Below are 20,757 nucleotides of genomic sequence, written 5' to 3' on the forward strand. Positions count from 1 at the left end.
TTCTCCCATGTTTATATAGGGGAAATTACAGGTAGGAAATAGGAGAATATTACAAGCCATAGTGGGTTGGATAGTGGGCCCAGAAGATATGTCCCAAGTCCTAACTCTCAATACCTGTGAGTGTGACCTTATTTGGAAAAAGGGTCTTTGTAGATGTAATTAAGTTAAGGATGTTGAGATGAGGTCATTCTAAATTTAGGGTGGACCATACATCCAATGATGAGTGTTCTTGTAAGTGACAGGAAAGAAAACCTAGACACACAGAAGAAGGCCATGGAGGGGCGCCTGGGTGGCTCAGTCATTAAGGGTCTGCCTTCGGCTCAGGGCGTGATCCCAGGATCCTAGGATTGAGCCCCGCATAGGGCTCCCTGCTCCTCTGGGAGCCTGCTTCTTTCCCTCCCACTCCCCCTGCTTGTGTTCCCTCTCTTGCTGGCTGTCTCTCTGTCAAATAAATAAATAAAATTAAAAAAAAAAAAAAAGGCGGCCATGGAGGCAGAGACTGCACTTTCGAAGCCCCAAGCCCAGGAATGCCAAGGTTTGCCAGCAGCCAGTGGATTCAAGGAGCGAGGCATAGAGCAGATTCTCCCTCAGCGTCTCCAGGGGGAATGGAGCCCGCCAACACCTGGAGTTTGGACTTCTGGTCTCTAGAACCGTGAGAGAATAAATGTCTAAGTTTGTGGTAATTTGTTAACAGCAGCCCTAGGAAACTAATGTGGCAACCGAGGGAAAAAAAAACCCAAACTCAGAGATATTTATATCAGACATCTAATGAAAGAGTACAGCCAGGAAATTCTACAGTGAAGCCCACCCGTCAACCAGCTCTGCTCAGGAATTACAGAGCTTTCAACTAATTTATTACGGACTTCGTTTTAAATAACATTTTTGAATAATTTTAAAAATGGGTTTTAAAAAGGCAAGGTTACCACATGTTTGAGGAAATCCTCTACTATGAAATACAGAGACCAAGGTAAACACATAGCATCAAGAAACTTGGAGGAAATAGAGGTTATACAGGGTAAAGAACATTTTAAAAACAGCCATTAATATCAGAGTGCAGCCAGGAAAGCTAGAGCAATATGCTCTGGGAAAAGACGGTTCAGAGGAAGAAAAGAGCAGAGAACTAAATTCAATAAATGGCTTGGAAGATAGTGAGAAAATTGCCCATACAATAGAACAAACACAAAGAAATGGAAAATAGAAAAGATAAGGAAATTAGTGGCTCAATCCAGAAGGTCCACTCTCTGAATAATCCGAGTTACAGAAAAAAAGATAAGAAAAGATAAGAAAAAATGTAAGGGAGGAAATTATAAAATAAATAATACAAAAAAGTGATTAGCATGGAAAGTTAGAACTCTCTAGATTGGCAGGGCCACTGAGTGCCAAGTGCAGTGAATATAAAAATATCCACAGAGGGGATGGCTTTGTGGGTTGAGCATCTGACTCTTGATTTTTGGCACAGGTCATGCATGATCTCAGGGTTGTGAGATCGAGCCCGGGGTAGGCTCCATGCTCAGTGGGGAGACTGCTAAGATTCTCTCTCTCTCCGCCTCCACCCCACTTTGCCCCTTGCCCTCTGCCCCCTGCCCCTCTCACTTGCGTACTCTCTCTCAAAACAAAAACAGAAACAAAAAACAAAAAGATCCACACAGAGACAAATCATAATGAAATTTCACAATGCCAAGGATAAAGTGAAACCCTAAAAGTTTACATAGAGAGAGAGAAAAAAAACATTGATCCAATTAACAAGCAAAAACAGGTCCTGTCAAAGGATTGGAATCAGGATGGCATCAGACTTCTCAATAGCAACTCTGGAAACCAAAACCATAGGAACAATGGCTATTGACCTAGAATTTTCTACTTGGCTAATGTGTCAACCGAATGTGTGTGCAGAGTAAAACACACATGCAGGAAATAATTTACTTTCCGAGCATTCTCTGAGGAGCATGGAGGGATGAAATCAGAACAAAAGCTGAATAAAGTGCTGGAATCCCACCAGCCTGGAAGAAGAAGGACCTTTATAGGAGATAAAAAAAATTGGAGTTCATGGGTTGTTTATTGCCTTTGGTAACTGAGAGGCCATTAGAGTCACTAGGAAGAATTTATGAGGGGAATACTAGAAATTTACCCAATGGGTTGGAATTGCAGAAATTAACAGATTGGAAAAAAAATTCTATAAGAAACACAGTCATTATATAATAGACTCAGTGTCCAAAATTTGTGTAATCAGAATAATTCAACATTAAATAGTAATTTAATAAAAATTAAGATATAGCTATCTTGGGTGGCGGGGTGGAGGGAGAAAGTTTCTGGGCCCAAAGAAGCTAAATCTTTATCTAACACAATAAAAAAGTCAAGAGATAATGCTTAAAGTATATAAAAACAGAAAATAGCATCATTAACATAATTAGGAATATAAAGACTCCTTCCAATGGAAATATCTAGAAATGTTGACATTATCTTTTTTTGGTTCTCAGTATAGAAGGGGAAATTCTGGGGTGCCTGGGTGGCTCAGTCGTTAAGCATCTGCCTTTGGCTCAGGGCATGATCCCGGGGTCCTGGGATCAAGCCCTGCATCAGGCTCCTCCTCCGGGGTCCGGCTTCTTCCTCTCCCACTCCCCCTGCTTGTGTTCCCTCTCTTGCTGGCTGTCTCACCCTGTGTCAAATAAATAAATAAAATCTTAAAAAAAAAAAAAAAAGAAGGGGGAATTCTGCTTTCAATCATAAGTATCTTAGTTTTGACTTATTTAATTATGAATATATTACTTTGATAAAAATAAATTGAAAAGAGTTTAGCAATATTAAAATTCTCTGCGAATTATATTATGATTTTTGTGTTTGGTGTGCTCTGGGAGTCATAGCTATAAGAAATATAATTATTTACTTCTGACTTTGTTTTGAAATTCTCACTTACTGTCAAAGCTTTGCCAAATACCTTACAAGAAGTCTGGGGATAAAAAGTTAATATCAGAATAGTAGTATGTTATATAGAAATCTATGACTTTGATTTCTACAACTAGTCCACAGAAGTGGATTGACCTTTAATATGAGGGCCACTTAGTCTTTTTTGAATGAGATTATAGCAAACAAGGAAAAGAGAATGGAGTTCAGCCTGGAATAATCAACGAAGTCAAACTATAATAACTAACTTGAGAGCTTAAAACATCTCAAAAGTTAAGAAGTTAAGATTTAGGAATTTCAGCTATATTGAAAAAACAATCAGTTTTGAAAGTACACATTTCAATTTTTCAGTACAAATAAAGAAAAACTCCCAGACAATAGGTATATTGTAAAAGAAAAGGCTTTGGATTTGAAGCCAGAAGGTTGAAATCTGATCCTTGGTCCTGCTTTCTGTTGGTTTTGTGACTTTGACATAGTGAACCTTTCCTAGCATAAATTTTCATATTTTAAAATGGGGATTAAAATCCCAAGTTTACAAGACTGTTGTAAGAATTATTTAAGATTTTGTGTCTAAAGGCTCTTTATAAACTGCACAGCACTGACTGCATTATATAAAGGTAAAGAATCATTATTATCTTCAGGTTTTTGAAAGCTCTCTTAGCATCAGTTGTCTGTTATAGAAAGAATAGCCCTCCATGTTGGAAACAGCATGTGGCTCAGAAATTGATAGCAAACAAAACTTTCAAATGAGCTCCATGAGAAATAGGAGTAGAGTAGAGAGAAGTTGTTTTGTATTTCCCCTTATTAGCTATGTCACAAAACAAAGGGTAAAGGAACCATAAAGGGCATTAACTTATGTTGAACCTTCATTCACACAGTAAAATCTCACAATAACTTTTTAAGTTAGGTCTGAAAAACTCAGTTGTGTAAAATGTAGGATTTTGCTATTGGGAGATTAAAATTAGACCGGGGATGGGGGAAGCATGGAAGCTGAATGAGTTGTTCATTTCCTTTCTCATTATTATGAGATTTTACTGCATTTCACTGAGTTAATCCTTAATACTTGAATTTTGATAGAAAATGGATTACTTCCCTTTTTTTTTTCCTTTTTTTCTTTTTTCTTTCTTTCTTTTTTTTTTTAAAGTAGTTTCCATGCCCAGCATGAGGCTTGAATTCATGACCCTGAGATCAAGAGTCAGATGCTCTACCAACTGAGCCAGCCAGGTGCCCCTCACCTTTATTTTAATGTGGTGCCCAGAAAATTGTGAGCTTCCTAGAATGTCTACTGATATTTTCACCAATTTACTGAATTGCTTCCCAAATAGGATGCTTTTTGTTAACACATTCTGCTTTGTATCTTGAACTAGTAACATGTTCTCTGCTCATCTCCAATTAGTTCTGTCCCAGGATGACAGTATTTGTTGTTTGTTTTTTAGATCTCATGGGCTCCTGGTAGACTACCTGAGTCCAGGACAAGGCTCCTACGTCTCTGAACAAATAGCCTTATAAACCAAATAATTGCAATGTAAATGCAGGCTTCCCATGGCACGTGAATTTTTTCTGTTGTTATCAATTTAGCTCTTTTTATTTTGTGAGAAATTATTATTTTTTTTTAGATTTCACATGTTAAGTCTCTCTAGTATATAGTGGACTAATTAATGACTTGCTCAAAGCCTGAGTAGGGCAATAGAGTTCTTATAGGTAGCACGGTTTCATTTATTTTATGGTATTTTCTGATGTTGTCTGGCAATATAAGCCTCTGAACGTAGTAAGGATTGTAAAATTCACTCAACGGATGCATCAGCCATTGCACAGCTAGTCTGGGTAGAAAAAAGCATTCTATGTTCTTCCAAGCAGGCAAAAAATAGCTGCACCACAGAGCTTTTGTTTCCCTGGAAAAGGTTTAAATGCTATTAAATAGACAGTTGAGAAAAATTAGATTTCACTAAAACATAAGCATTGAACCTAAGAGATAATAGAATATTTGAAAAACAGCATTGAAATATGAGATACTGGCTCATAGGATTAGCTTCCTTTATCACTATCACTATTTTTAAATGTCACTGTTAGACTGTGGGGCTCAATGGAATTTTGATCAAAATATCACATCCTGCATGTTCTCTTTAATTAAAGAAATTATTCCTGAAGAGTTTGCTTTTGCCAGTGACACTAAGTATGTAATGTTCATGCAGCAACCTTGAGAACGACTCTTAATAGCATCACTGCCTTTTTGATGTCACTCGTTGATAGTCACTCATTTAATTCTCACAACTACCTTGTAATATAGCTGCAGAGAAGGTAAGTGACTCATTCAAGATCCCACTGTTAGGGCTATAAGCTGGCTGATTTGAACACAAGCCCTCTAGCTCCAGAACTCTTTGTTATGCTAGCTGCTTCACCAAGCTTTTTTTTAAAAAAATTTTTTTTAAAGATTATTTATTTATTTATTTATTTGACAGAGAGAGAGAGAGACAGCCAGCGAGAGAGGGAACACAAGCAGGGGGAGCGGGAGAGGAAGAAGCAGGCTCCCAGCAGAGGAGCCTGATGTGGCTCGATCCCAGAACGCCGGGATCACGCCCTGAGCCGAAGGCAGACGCTTAACGACTGCGCCACCCAGGCGCCCCACTTCACCAAGCTTTTTGGTTTTATTTTCTCTTGCTCACCTTTGTGATCCTGAATCATCATGGCAGTTTGCTGTTGTGATTCAAGAAGAAGATCTATAGATCTACACACACATGTATGGATTTACCTAGAACATTCTGTTTTGATAGGGAATCATTTTCTTTCTATCTGTATTTATGATTGGCAAATTTTAGTGCTTATGTAGAAAACATTAATTTGCAGATAGCTACTAGCTTATAATAAGTAGATTTTGGCAGTGGATTTGCATTGATTATTGGTTTAACTTTATTAATTTTGCTTCATGGAGTACATTTGTCTAGTACGTGAAGGGTTGTTTTCACTGATTAAATCTGCAAGATATCATGGGAAGATTGAGATGATCATTTTCCAAAGATAAAGTTGCTGTGACACTAGTAATCTCAAACACTGCTCATTTAACCCCTTTGTACTGTATCAGGAATGCTTAAAAAGTGTGCCCTTTTAGCATAGAGGAAAATATCTCATGAAATTGCAGGTGTTCAACTAATGTTCTATTTTGTTCAGATGAATAATGTGACAACAGACTATTGTCTTGACATCGTAAGAAAATTTGAAGTTTCAGAAGAAAATAAGGCGAAAAATGTTCTTGGCATAGAAGGTAAAGTAACCAATATTCTTTTTTTTTTCTTCCTTTCAAGATTTATTTAAATTCGTGTTAGTTCACATATAGTATATTATTAGTTTTAAGGGTGAAATTTAGTGATTCATCAGTTGCATATAACACCCAGTGCTCATTATGTCACATGTCCTCCTTAATGTCCATCACCCAGTTACCCCATCCCCCCACCTACCTCCCCTCCAGCAACCCTCAGTTTGTTTCCTGTACTTAAGAGTCTCTTATGGTTTGCCTTCCTTAGTATAACTAATATTCTTAATTTCTCATTTCTCAATTCAGTTTGCTAAGTTAAATTCTAGCAAAATTTTTAGAAAAAGAAATCAGGAGATATTTATGGATTACAGATAATTCAAATAAAACTCACAATATAGCATATTTTCCTACAAAACAGATGCCATGATATTGCTATTTCTCTTACTTTTGTAATGATGATATGCATTTTCCACTCCAAGCAAGTCAACTCTGTCCCACCGTATGTATGATAAATGTCAAGACATATTTGGACTTTTGTCAAATGGCTACTTTTGGGAAGCTTCAACATGGTAATTTAAAAAAAGGAAATTTGGGGGCACCTGGGTGGCTCAGCTGCTTAAGCGTCTGCCTTCGGCTCAGATCATGATCCCGGGGTCCTGGGATCAAGACCCACATCAGGCTCCCTTCTTGGTGGGAAGCCTGCTTCTCCCTCTCACATTCCCTTTGCTTGTGTTCCCTCTCTCGCTGTCTCTCTCTGTCAAACAAGTAAATAAAATCTTTAAAAAAAATAAAAAAGAAATTTGGTCTAAAATAACTAATCTATGACACTAGCGATGTGAAAGTACACATTTCTTTAAAAATATTGACAATGAACTTGTTATACCTAGTTGGTGGCAATGGAGAGGTTGTTGGAACTACAAATTTTGTTTCATTTCATTACCTAGTTGAGCAAAGTGAGGCTCTCAAAGAAATTAAGTAATTTGCTCACAGTTATATACTCAGAGTCTAGCCTCTAGGATCTTACACATAAATGTGAATATAGCTACCTGTATGTATAAGTTATATGTATTTAAAATATGTGGGAAAATAAACTGCAGGCTGCTACCCAATAGGAGATCAAGTCCCAGGCAGAACCAACAATCTTAATGAAAGACCACTGGGGCACCCCATTGCCCTCAAGGGCATCCAAAGCCATGCTTTATCTTACTATTTTAGATTGTTGGTCTTCTGTTCCACCCTGCTTTCAGGCTTAGTGTGGACAAGAAGGTTTTGATACCACCAGTTTACTTCCTTGGGTGGAGGAAAATTAAAAGAAAGGAATAATTTAAGACATATATCATTAAGAACCATTTTTAAAACAACTAGAGAAGGTAAACTAATTTGGGCCTTTTCTTTACTAAGAAATGAATGTTTTCCTCGGTGGGGCCCCCGAAAATGGAATTAAACATGATTTCTACATTATGGACACAGGATAGGCATGAAGAAATTCTTCAGAGTCTTAGAGGATATTTACAGACACAGGTATACCCACGTAATTCTTGAAGACTTGAAGCAATTTACCCTGCTAATTCCACTTAGGTACTTGTGTCTCAGTCCTGTATGTATTCATATATTAGTGAATGCCTCTCTACTCAGGTATTATGCTTTGAAGAACTGTAGAAAATTGATAGGGTTTTCTACATAATATGTGTTTGTTTATTTGAGTATAGCTGATGCACAGTGTTAAATTAGTTTCGGGTGTACAACTTACCCCTGAAACTAGTGATTTGACAGGTTTGTGTATTATGCTGTACTCACTACAAGTATAGTCTCTGTCTGTCTTGTTATGTCACTATTACAATATCATGGAGTATGTTTCTTATGCTGAGCCTTGTATTCCTGTGACTTGTTCATTCCAGAAATGGAAGCCTGTACCTCCATCTCCTCTGCACCCATTTTACCCATCTCCCCACACCTCCCCCTCTGGCAACTGTCAGTTTGTTCTCTGTATTTCTGCATAATCTTTAAGCACTATTTTAAAGTCATAAAAAGTTCCCAGCTGTTAGCAGCATCTTCCCAAACTAATGTCATGGTCAAATAGTCACACTCGGAATTTAGGCTGTGCCTAACTTTTGACCTGCTACCTCAACTATGGCACTAACAATACTGTTTTTTAAATTAATAACTTACCAGATTGCTGGTTGATCAGCTTGGCACTTTGTGTCAATATGGCTTTAACATTGCATCAGTCCCCCATTAGATCGGGCTACATAATCATGGCTTGAGTTCAGTAGTTACTGAATGGCTCTGCAGTAAGCCCTTTCCCATGGACTCAATCAAAATTCTCGAACGGTCAACTTATTTTTCTGTACGTTATGTTTAAACTGCTATTCCCCAGTCATATTTCAGTTTTGACACTATGTGACCTGAAGCAAATCTCGTTGCCTTAGTATTCCTCCCAGTAGCTGTCCTGAGTGTAAATAAGCTAAGCGCTGTGACCGTACTTTGATCTCTGTTGTCCCTGGTGGGGTCGATTAAGTACATATGCCTTGAAAGCTATAGTACTTCACTGTCTCTTTCTTCCAAAGGGTTCACGAACTTCATGCGTAGTCCTGCTTGTGACATATTTAACCCCCTGCACCATGAGGTGTACCAGGACATGGACCAGCCCCTGTGCAACTACTATATCGCCTCCTCTCACAACACATACCTGACCGGGGACCAGCTCCTTTCTCAGTCCAAAGTGGACATGTACGCCCGGGTGCTGCAGGAGGGCTGCCGCTGCGTAGAAGGTTCGTGCTTTGTCTGAGCTCCGCTGCGTGTTGATGAATGTGTCCTTGAGTCAGTCGGTCAAGTATAAACAGTGAAGCCCTGAAATACGCACTCACATGAACCAGAACCATTTTTCTGCTCGTTGTGGAGTCATTCTTAACTTGCCATGCTCTCTGGCTCCTCCTTAACGTCCAGTCGGGAGGGCAAGAGAGATGAACTAGAAGTTAGGAAGCACACCTGCAGTTGCTGAAAAATTGTGATGAAAATGAAAGTTTTCCTAGAAAGATATTTTTGATTCAACAATGGCAAAAGTAGTTCAGGGTAACTCTTTGCTTTCAAGATACCTCATGATCTCTCAATGAATAACATTTGTTAAATTTCTAGTGGGATCTTGATTGTGAGGACATAGATACAGGTTTCTGTCTTCAGGAGCTGGCAGTCTAGCAGAATGGGTAGCCATTAAAAACAGTAGTGCCGTGTGAGAGTTCCACCAGGCCAATCACATACATGGTGAAGAAGTGGTCGTACGAAGAGTAAGGTGTGAGATAAAATGCAATGAGAAATAGGTAGGCTGGTGGACGGGACTGGAGGAGATTATGCTAAGTGAAATAAGTCAAGCAGAGAAAGACAATTATCATATGGTTTCACTCATTTATGGAACATAAGAAATAGCAAGGAGATCGGTAGGAGAAGGAAAGGAAGAATGAAGGGGGGGTAAACAGAAGGGGGAACGAACCACGAGAGACTATCGACTCTGGGAAACAAACTGAGGGCTTCAGAGGGGAGGGGGGAGGAGGGTGGCGGAATGGGATAGGCCGGTGATGGGTATTAAGGAGGGCACATATCGCATGGTGCACTGGGTGTTATACGCAAATAGTGAATCATGGAACACTACATCAAAAACTAAGGATGTATTGTATGGTGACTAACATAACATAATAAAAAATTACTATTAAAAGAAAGAAAAGAAATAGGTAGGCTGGGAAGGTAAACTTGGGTCACTCATAAAGGGTTAAGGGGTTTGAGGAATTCTACTTCTAGCCTTTGGTAACAAGGGTCCAATGAAGGGTCTTATACAAATAGTGATATGATCAGACTTGTAGTTTAGAAAGATCACTTGGGTCACCATGTAGGAGGACAATTTTTTTTTAGAATATGTGCTTGTGTAGGGAAACAAGGGTGAAGCTAGATAGAGCAAAGAGAATGGTGGGAAGGCTATTAACAATGATTCAAAGGAAGAGTTATAAAAACTTGGACTAAGTGAGGAGGAGAGATGATTACATCGATATTAAAGAAGTCAGCTCAACAGGACCTGCTGCAAGAAGTAGAGAATATAGGGAATGAGGGTGAGAGCTGTAATGAGTGAATGGTGCCATCACATACTGTGGGGAATCTGGGAAAAAGAGCATTCACGAGTTCAGTTTTCCATCAGTTGAGTTTATCGTCACTTTGTAACGTTCACGTGGACATTTTTTGTCAGCCGGTTGGGTAATAATATCGGGACAAAATGGAAAGATCCAGGCAAGATAAAGATTCCATAGTTCTGACTTTTGTATGTGATAGTTAAAGTCTTGAAAGCGTACAAGATCACCCACAGAGAGGAGTGGACAAGAGAATGAGGCCTGAGGACTTAAGCGATCCCGCAGTTAGATGTAGGAAGAGCAAAGGGGAACCAACGAGGACTAACAAAAATGGTCACTGGGGGGCGCCTGGGTGGCACAGCGGTTAAGCGTCTGCCTTCGGCTCAGGGCGTGATCCCGGTGTTCTGGGATCGAGCCCCCACATCAGGCTCCTCTGCTATGAGCCTGCTTTCCTCTCCCACTCCCCCTGCTTGTGTTCCCCCTCTCGCTGGCTGTCTCTATCTCTGTCGAATAAATAAAAATTAAAAAAAAAAAAAACTTTAAAACTTTAAAAATGGTCACTGGGACCTAAGGGATGAAATGGTCAAAAATGTCCCCTGCAACAGAAAAGTAAATTAAGGCAAATACTAATTATCCAATCTGGTTGCATATGACAGCTGGAACGTTATGGTGTCTTTTGATAGATAGTTTTGGTGACGGTGACATACATGCTTGTGGGAAGTTGGGGGTAGCTGCTGTGGGTTTGTCACTTGGCACTTTTTTGCATTCAAAGAAAACTAGGTGATACAGTTTGATCGAGACTTGGAAGAAGAGGAAATGAGAACACAGGTTCCGTTTTTAGATGGGATTTGGGGGCCGAGATTTTGAAAGGGTTCAAGCCCGATAGCCTCTCCTTTCTCTGGTAAGAGAGCATCATCCACTAAGTGTAAAGTGGGTGGAAGTTGGCTTAGGGGCGTAAGGTCAACAAACAAGGGCAAAGGAGTTGACAAGATAAACTGGGGAAGTCCTAGTTAATATCAAAAACAGTCTTAAAACCATCCTTTTGTTACACAAAATCTGCATGCTTAGACTCCTCCCATCCCATTCTGAGGAGATTAGATATAGGAGCAGTAAAGATAGATTATAGAATTGATCCAAGCCTCTAAATTTCTAGGTCGTGTAAAAATATCATCCAGGTGTTGGTGAGAGCTCTTCAAAGTAATTAGTCAGTAGGTCCATGAGTCTTAGAAAGGAAAAGAAGTGAATAAGGGGCTACAGAATGAGGTAAGACTCCCAAGAGATAGAAAGATGGAGAAAGTTGTTATCACACATACAAAAGATAAGAACAGAGAATTGTTATCACAGAGTGGGATTTTGGATGTAGTTACAGTTGATGACTGTATCCAGGGTGTGTCATGGGTGAGCATGAATGAAGAGTGGAGATGAGATTGTTAGCATTGGAAGGTGAAAGCTAAGACATTGAGTAAATCGCCCACATGGACTTTTTAACTCACAAAGGATGTTGACAGGTAGATTCATTGTTAAAAGTTTCAAAGATTAAAAGTTGGAGATTAAGGGGGTGTCTGGGTGGCTCAGTCGTTAAGCATCTGCCTTCGGCTCCTGGGATCGCGCCCCACATCGGGCTTCTCCGCTGGGAGCCTGCTTCTTCCTCTCCCACTCCCCCTGCTTGTGTTCCCTGTCTTGCTGGCTGTCTCCCTCTGTCAAATAAATAAATAAAATCTTGAAAAAAAAAGGTTGGAGATTAAAAACTGTAAGCCAGATACTTAAGTGTAAAAAGAATACTATAGGAAGGGCTTGGAAGATGCCAGAAAGGTAGAGTTGGATAAAGTGAGTTTCAAAAGTCGGGAGATTTTTTTTTTTAAATGAATATAGAACAGTTATTTAAAAGTAGCAATAAAGGCCTAGAGCATGCCTCCTAGTCTGTGATTTATACAAAAAATCATCAGTGGAGAAAGGTAGTGTCCTCCAAGGCAAGCTGATTGTTAATCAAGATAAGGAGGTTGAAGGAGAACACCAAGAAGAGTCTGATGATAAAAGGGAGTTTGTGATGGAATGGCGATTCCATGGAGCAAAGGGGAATCACTTTTTGGTGGGGATGTGCTGGGGGTTAGCAGTGGATAAAGGTTCTTGGGGTGGTGGAAATGAATAAAGCAGTAGGATGATAAGACATGTAACTGGATAGGTCTTTGTCAGTTTCTGGCATGTTCTAAGGGTCAATTAACATTTTAAAACTGGACAGGCATTAAAAAGTGTCTACATACAAAACAATTAGAACCACTACAAATTTAGTGTTCTGGAAATTTATGCTTTAAAACATGGCATTTTTGCAGTTGGTGCAGAGAACACCTACTGACATGAGTGACTGACAATTGAGTAGCTTAAGCAACTGAGTAATGAAGATGCTTATAAAATATTAACATAAAGAAGAACCTTTTAGAAGGTCTTGAGATGACATTCTGCTCTCAGCCATTATTCAACCCTTTGTTCATTCAGCACTAAAGAAGTGTTACATGTGTGACATGCAAAGAGGTTCCCTGGGCACATACCCTCATTGGATTCACAGTGATGGTTGCCTATCATTTTAAATGGTGACATGTCCTTGGAGGCCAAGTATGGAAAATGACTTGTAATGACTCTGTGACATGATCGTTAACTCTAGACCGTTTTGCAGTTTTGTTAACTGCCATGTCCTGTGCGGTATTTCTTTGGCTTTTCAGGTCCTTCAGGTACCCAGTCTTCTCTTTTTGGGTTTTGCTCTCCAAAATCAGAGTCCTACCCAAGCCTAACCATGTTCCCATGATCAGCTCCTTACACTGAATCAGAACATCTAATCTTCTAGCTTTGGGGTATTAAGAAGGAAAGTCATCTGATTAAGACAATTTGTAGCAAGGTACAAATAATTTTTTTAAGGTACAGATGACTTTTAATCTTTCAATTTTAAAAATGAGAGCTTTTAGAAATTGTGCGCAGTAGGTGATATTGAACATGGGCCTTCTCTTGTGTCTCCCTTCTTTCTTCCTAACTGCCAGTCACCAAAGTAATAGAAAGAAGCTACTTGGCTCTCCTTTTCTAGAAGCCTACCTTGCTTCAGATCTTCACACCAACTGAGAACATGTACAGCTCTGGGGTAACTTTAAGGACATGAAATCTCTCCAATATATCCCTCACCAGCTTGTATCAGCAAATTCCTCCCCTATTATTTGACTTACTTCAAGTTATTACTATTGGAATAATCTATAAGTGGGCATTGAAAGTCAAACTACTATTTCTGGAAGGTTTTTGTGGAGGAGAAGAATTATATTTATCTGAGGGACTTGGTCAGCTTTGTCCAGGAGGTATTTCTTGCTCAAAATTATGGTTATCACTTTGGTTTTGAATGCACTGTAGGAAGGAACAGGGGAACTACTATGATTTCAGCCCCTTTTGTGAGCTAGGTCCTGACTGAGTGCTTTCCTGCATTCTCATTTGATTCTTACAACATTAAGGGGGAGAGAATAGCCTCCTTAAGAGGACACCCCAACTTGGAGTGGGTGAAGTGGCTCAAGTTCCCGTAGCTGGGAAGCTTGGGACCAGATATTTGAACTCAGGTTGATTTGACTCTTCTGCTCCACTGTTTTCTGGGAAGTTATGTGCTTTCTGGAGGAGCAAGCATTGAATGGCATGACCAGCCCTAGGAGGGATCAAAGGAGGGCCATCAGGTCACATAAGGAAGGCTAGAGAAAGTTTGGCTTTACAAGAAAGAATTGGCTGGGTTTAAGATTAGGACTACCATCTAAATATTTAGGTGTTCCTGAGGAACTGAGAATGTGATGACATGATCTTTTGTGCTCTCCTAACAACTTCCGTCAGCCCTGTGCTTGGAAGATCTGAGCTCACAGCTGAAGCTTGGGCCTGGGAGACCAGTGTATATAGACCCGGTGCTATGCCATCTACCTTGGGTCTGGATCAAGTTGTTTTTACTCTTAAATTGCTATAGCTAGGATTTAAAGAACCTGATTTATAGGATGTAGCAAGTCAAGGGTTGGAAATTTCGGGTCCCACAGGTATTTGTGGGAAGCAGCTTTTGCCAAGCACAGCACTTAGAGGTAGAGAGTAATGATTCTGGACAGGGTCTTCACGGTAGTGTGACCTGAAGAATCTCTCCACTTCTGAGCTTCTAGTTTGATAACATTGTGTTTTCCATCTCCATTAGCTCAGCTGTAGGGACGTCCTTGGTCAGCATACATATAGTGTCTTGGGGAAGACTAATAAGTCTTTTTTGGTAAAGTGGGCTTGTCAGCAAATCAACTGAATAACATTTTTTACATGGCCTTTCATTCCCTTGATTTTCAGCCCAAGTTGCCTAATAAATATGGATGTTCTGTCCAGGGGATTTTCACCCTCATTATGGAACTGATGTCGCATCACTGCTATAATCGGTTTACAACCTTTCCTGTTATCTCTGGGAGCGCTATCAGGATGGAACGCTTTTAAGTTCCATTATGAAAAGCGGTCATATTAGCTGCTTGGCTAGCCTGCAGAACTGACCAACTCTTTGTCAGAGTGCTTTCGGGGGCTTCTAATATGGGATGTGAGTGAAAAACGGGCCCTTGGTAATTTTGTGGCTAGGGGAATTGGTTAGAGGATTTCCGTCTTGCCAGCATCCCCATTACAGCATGACCTCTTATAGGAACCTTCACTGCTGTTTGAACTTGGCTCTGATGGCCACATGTTAGGATGCCAGTTACCATTTGGGAGTGTTATCCTCGTTTAGCAGACAGGTGATGAAATAGATCTAAAAAGTGAGCATTAGAAGAACCATCCTCGACTACAGATATTCTGCCTGTGTTGTAAGTGTTAGCAAAAGACACCTTCTTTCACGACCAATGTAGTTTTAGGAGCTACTTTTATGTATAAACGGTAATGAAACAGGCATGGCATTGCCTTGTCAGCGTCCGTTCTTTTTGCGAGATGTCAGTTCATTTATGTGAAACCTGGTGTGCCCTTTTTCCTCCACAAGGGGGCTCATCAGGGTCTAAATTATTCAAATGACATACTTTTGAAACACCTGTTCCTTCTTAACATTCTTCTATCCGAAGACAAATTAAAGAATGTCAAGTACACGTCGAAAGACGGATGGAGCTTCTCTTCTTAGAAAATGTCTTTGATAGGTTTGACCTCATTTGTAGGCCCAAAGGAACAGTGCCACTCTTTATGCTAGTATCCCAAAACCTTTGATCTTCTTAACAGCATCGTTGTTCTTAAAGTTTGTTTCCTGTATTCCTGTGGTATTAACCTTGAAAGTTTTTTTCTCCTTTTACCTTATCCATTTTTTCCCCTAAGGACAATTTAACAGCCGATGCTTGATTGTAATACAGGTAACTCTATTTGGGAACAGAACTAATAGGATCTCTCTCATACACATGAGAGAGAGAAAGAAAGATCGGTCAATTTTAAGAAATTCGCCTACATGATCGTGGGGATTTGCTGGTCTGAAATATGTATAGCAGGCCAGTAGGTTGGAACCTTAGATGGGAATTGATGTTACAGGCTTGAGGAGAATTCCTTCTTAGGGAAATGGAAGTCTTTTGGCTTAAGGCCCTCAACTGATTGATGAAGCCCACCCACTTTATGGAGAGTAATCTACTTTACCCAAAGCCTACTGATGTGAATGTTAATCACACCTAAAATAATATCTTTACAGCAACATCTACACTGGTGTTTGATCAAATAACTGGGCATTGTAGCCTAGCCTGGTTGACACATTAAATTAACCATCAAATCCTATTATGGTTATGGTGAACAGTTTTAAGAAAATGGAGATATCATGTCCTGATGTAATATACAAAGCACATGTATGAGGAAGGTTCTTTTTTTTTTTTTTTAAGATTTTATTTATTTATTTGACAGAGAGAGAGACAGCCAGGAGAGAGGGAACACAAGCAGGGGGAGTGGGAGAGGAAGAAGCAGGCTCCCAGTGGAGGAGGGAGCCCAATGTGGGGCTTGATCCCAGGACCCCAGGATCACGCCCTGAGCTGAAGGCAGACGCTTAACGACTGCGCCGCCCAGGCGCCCCTATGAGGAAGGTTCTACTAAAATGAAGAACGGGTGTGGTCGTGAACTGTCTGGCCCTAATTAAAAGTCAAAGTTTTAACTGGCATTCCATTAGCCAAATCCAGCCTGCTGAATATTTGGCTCATATTGTGATTTTAAAAATGGATTAATTGCCAATATTTAAAAATTGAGAGAATTCATAGCAGTAAGATCTAGAGTTTTGGCTTGTCTCAGCTCTGGCAAGCAGAGTTGCCTGACTATGCTAGATGGAAGGGCAATGTCATGAGAGCTGGCAAGGTTCTATGGGGATCCTAGCTTCGGCTTGGTTGGTATTTAGATACGGAAAGTGAAAGAGGGCATTTTGGTTGCCCTTAAAAGAAAGAAGCAGAGTCACGGAGGTATGTGAGGAAACTTGTGTCATGGAAGAACATGTCTGTGAGTGTACGGTGTAGGGGAAAATAAGTTTGACTTGTCAGATGGAATCTAGGGTATTAAGGCAACAGTAGTTACTTTAAGAGTTAAACCTAAAATCTCCGTGCCTCAAAACAACTGAAATTTATTTCTTGCTTATGTAAAGTCCAAAATAGGTGTCCCTAATAGGTGAATCTTTCAAGCAATGATTTAGGGGTCTGGGCTCATGCCATCTCCAGCACATGTCTTCAGCAGTGATAGCAAAAGAAGAGAGAGCATGGATGCCTGTGTAGGGAAAGTTTTCACAGACCAGACCTGGAAGTGGTGCACATAATTTCTACCCACATTTCAATGGCCTCATCCTCCTGCAAGGGAAGGCCGGGCAGTGTAGTCCAGCTGCGCGCTAGGGCGAATGTGGATACAGGCTGAGTGAACTGCTAGCCAGTCTCTAACACGAGAGCTAGAGATCTTGGGGTTAAGCAGGCAGGAGCTGCTGTGGGATATTAATAAATTCAGCATATATCTACTGAGTCCATGCTGTGTTATGCGCTGAGTAGACTTTTGAGCAAAGGAACAACATGGTGAAAGCACTGTTTTGAGAAACCAGTCGGGGGTCAAATGTAAAACAAGGAAGGCAAACTCTAAGCCAGGGTGCATGGTGGTGGTTTTCTTTCTCCAACTGGGAGCCAGTGAGGCTGTCTATACGTATAGCGGTGTCAATATTATCAGTAACAATCACAATTGCTATGTACCATGCAGTATTGTAAGCGGCTTACGTAGTCATCACTCAAACTTACGATGCAAATGCGACATTGCTTCCTTTTAACAATGGGGAAAGCGGGGCTTTAAATGATTGAATCGTTTGCCTGTGTTCACATCAATCTTGGCAGGGCCTGAGGATTTGAACTTAGGAAGTCAGTGTTATTTTATAGCTACTGTAAAATTAATAAAATGAGAATGTAATAGAAACATAATGAGTTTAAGTGAACAGTAACGATGAACTCTGTTACTGATTTGAGAGGGTCACTGCAATTTACTAAAACACTTTAGTAAACTGAAAATGAAGAAGTGAAATTAGAGAAACATCCTGTTAAGAAGAAGTATCACTATCCTTGGGCACACTTGACTGGATTTAGATTGACTTCTAATGAGTGTTCTCGGTAAATGGTAGGTTGCTTATGAATATGACATCTTTGTTAACTATAAGTGCTCAGAAACGAATTGTTATTAACTTTAATTCCTGATTCTGATAAATACGCCAGAACACCCATCTCTCTGGCTGGTATCTTTGTCATGATCATAACATATATAATCTCAAATGATAAATGTAAAATGATGTTTGTCTGACAGTTCCAGAAATATTAGCAAACACCAGAAGCTTTGTGTTGTTGACGTGACGTTCTGTGTTTGGCAGTTGACTGTTGGGATGGCCCAGATGGGGAGCCAGTGGTCCACCACGGTTATACTCTGACTTCAAAAATTCTCTTCAGAGATGTGGTGGAGACCATCAACAAGCACGCCTTTGTGAAGAATGAGTAAGTACACACCGCCTGGCGCCGAGCTAGCGCGCAAACACTCACCGACGTGCCACAACTACAACACCACACACCCTTCCTTGGAGTCCTCATGTCCCTTTCTTCGACCCTGGTTCTCTCCTTCCTTCCTAGCAAAACACTGTGAGCAAATAATACGGGCTTCATGTTTGTACTTTCTCATGCTCCATTTATTTCTTACCCCATCTGTCTCAAGACGTTGCCTCCTTGAAGCCTGTTCTTGCGAAGACTGACTTCAACATTTCTACAGAGTGTTCATAAAGTTTGGAAACGTAAGTTACTATACACACGAAATGGGTTGTTGATATTCTATTACAATACAGTAAGATAATAACAGCTAGGTTTTTAGGCTTGCCGGATGTCCTATATATACTTGTGTCACTTCCTTGGCACAGGATAATGGTGACGCTTTTCTCCTCAATACTTGCTTTTTGGGGCTTCTGTGATAACATTCCCCTCTGTGTGGTCATTGCTTCTCACTCTTTTGGGCCTATGGTCTTCTATTCCATTTCCTCATTCCTCTAATAGTTACTGTTTCTTAAGTTATTGGCATTGTTCTGCTTTTGCATTATTTAATTATATGTTCAGAACTTTCCCTTCAGTTTCAGAGCTATGTAGAAAAATTCTTAGTAAAAAGTCACCCAGTATTCCCTAGGTACCTCAGAATCCACAAATGCCATTGTTTATTCAGGCGTGTCATGGTGCCCACTCTCAGCCAGGCGTCCTGCAGTAGGTGCAGAGAGCCACAGCACTAAACAAAAGAGAAGACTCCTACTGTCACAGAGCTTACAGCCCAAACCGAACTCAACATCTCGTTCTGCCAAACTTCCTCTGGCTCTGTTTCTGTTTAGTTAGGGGTAGCACTATCCACCCGTGTCTTTAGCCAAAAACTGAGTCATTCTAGATTCAGCCAATTCCTGTCAGTTCTACTTCCTAAATTATCTTTTGACTCCATTGCCTTCTCTCCATTTTTGTTTCCCTTTGGGTCATCCTCCACACTGGTGCAATATTTTTCTTTCTGAAAATATAAGCATGATGTTGGCGTTCTTAAAGTCCTTCAAAAGCTCCCTGTGGCCCACAGTCACGTCTGCTATGCCCTTCAGGGCTTGGCCTCTTCTTTCTCTTCCAGGGTCTTCGTCCACCATTGCTCCACAGAGATGGAGGATTCTGCCTTCATTGTCTCCTGGATTCCCTAGTGACCCCTGTACTTTCACACCTCCCTACCTTGATGCACAGTTCTCTCTGCCCGGCACCTTCTTCCCATTATTCCACCTGCCTAATCCTTATTCGTCCTTCAGGACTGCTTAGACATTGTCCCTCTGGCAAACTTACTGATACACCAGCTGATTTAAATGCTCCTTTCTCTGTTCTTAGCACCTGAGCATATTTCTATTGTATCTATATTGCACGCTCTTACAACTGATGGCTTCCTGCCTTCTTTTGAGTCTTAAAGATCAGGAGCTCACTGGAAATACGGGGCTATTATCTTACTCATTCTTTATTGCTTAGCAGGTGCCTGCCACATACCGGACAGCTAGGAAATGATTTTTTTGAATTAAAAGAAACAAAATTACAATTGCATAAAATTAATTTTATAAAAATTAGTAGCCTTTAAAGTTTTTAATATTTGGTCTTCTTTTCTATTAACCACGAGGCTAAAAATGACGTTGCAATGAGAGACACGTGCTACGTGGCAGCTTTGGTTTACGGTGTCTGCTACATACCAGAATCCCAAGTACTGAATTCTGATGGGTCTTTTCTACCCTGATGGCTACCAGTTTTAGCCAAGTCGATGAAGTGATTCTGCCATTGTTTTTCAAAATGCAAAGTTGGGTGTTGAACAGACCTGCCACCTTGGAGGAGCCTCTGATGACTGGACGGTGCTCAGTTCAAGTTTGGGAATACTTAGGAGAAAAGCACTCCAAATGAAAAGTTGATACGCTTATTCAGCACAATTTAGAAGTCTAGTCTTTTTCTTTTCTTTCTTAGGCCTTCTTTATACCCGGGCTTCGCAACCTTGGCACTATTGACATTTTGACCAGATAATTCTTTGTTGTGGGAAACTGTCTTGTGCACTGTAAGACAGTTAACAGCGTCCTGACCTCTCCACACTAAATGTCGGTAGGATTCCCTGCACCCCCCCTCCCCATATTGTGACCACCAAAAAGGTCTTCAGACATTGACAAATATCTGTTTGGGCGCAGTGCCTCGCAGTGTCCCTTGTCCCCTGTTGAGAAGCACTTCTTTACGTTGAGTATCATTAGACACTAATAGGCTTTTTATAAACAGATTGCTAATCTAAAAATTCATTGTTAGAACACCTTGATGTGAGTGCATAGACAATCTCTTGCTAGTTTGTTGTTGTTTTTCTCTCTTTCTAACACTCTGGGATAAAACCCATGTAGGAGCAAATAGATTAGAGTAAGGTAACCCACTCCGGTCGCAAAGGTTCATCTCTTCTATTACCTTTGGAATCACGTTTTACTAATGAGGAAAGGAT

General features: G+C 40.3%; 1 protein-coding gene across 9 annotated transcripts in view; it reads left to right on the forward strand.

The window, feature by feature from the left end:
• The window catches only part of PLCH1 (phospholipase C eta 1), a 209,147-nt gene that overhangs the window by 144,305 nt on the left and 44,085 nt on the right, over positions 1 to 20,757 (forward strand). For 8 of the 9 annotated variants that reach the window (XM_034664135.1, XM_034664133.1, XM_034664151.1 and 5 more), the window contains 3 exons: positions 6,064 to 6,157; positions 8,716 to 8,919; positions 18,119 to 18,239. In XM_034664135.1, the coding sequence (XP_034520026.1) occupies positions 6,064 to 6,157; positions 8,716 to 8,919; positions 18,119 to 18,239 (419 nt within the window). The remainder of the gene's footprint in view (positions 1 to 6,063; positions 6,158 to 8,715; positions 8,920 to 18,118; positions 18,240 to 20,757) is intronic. The other variant, XM_034664177.1, reaches the window with a different exon arrangement.

The sequence above is a fragment of the Ailuropoda melanoleuca genome, chromosome 1, assembly GCF_002007445.2.
Source record: "Ailuropoda melanoleuca isolate Jingjing chromosome 1, ASM200744v2, whole genome shotgun sequence".
Taxonomy (NCBI): Eukaryota; Metazoa; Chordata; class Mammalia; order Carnivora; family Ursidae; genus Ailuropoda; species Ailuropoda melanoleuca.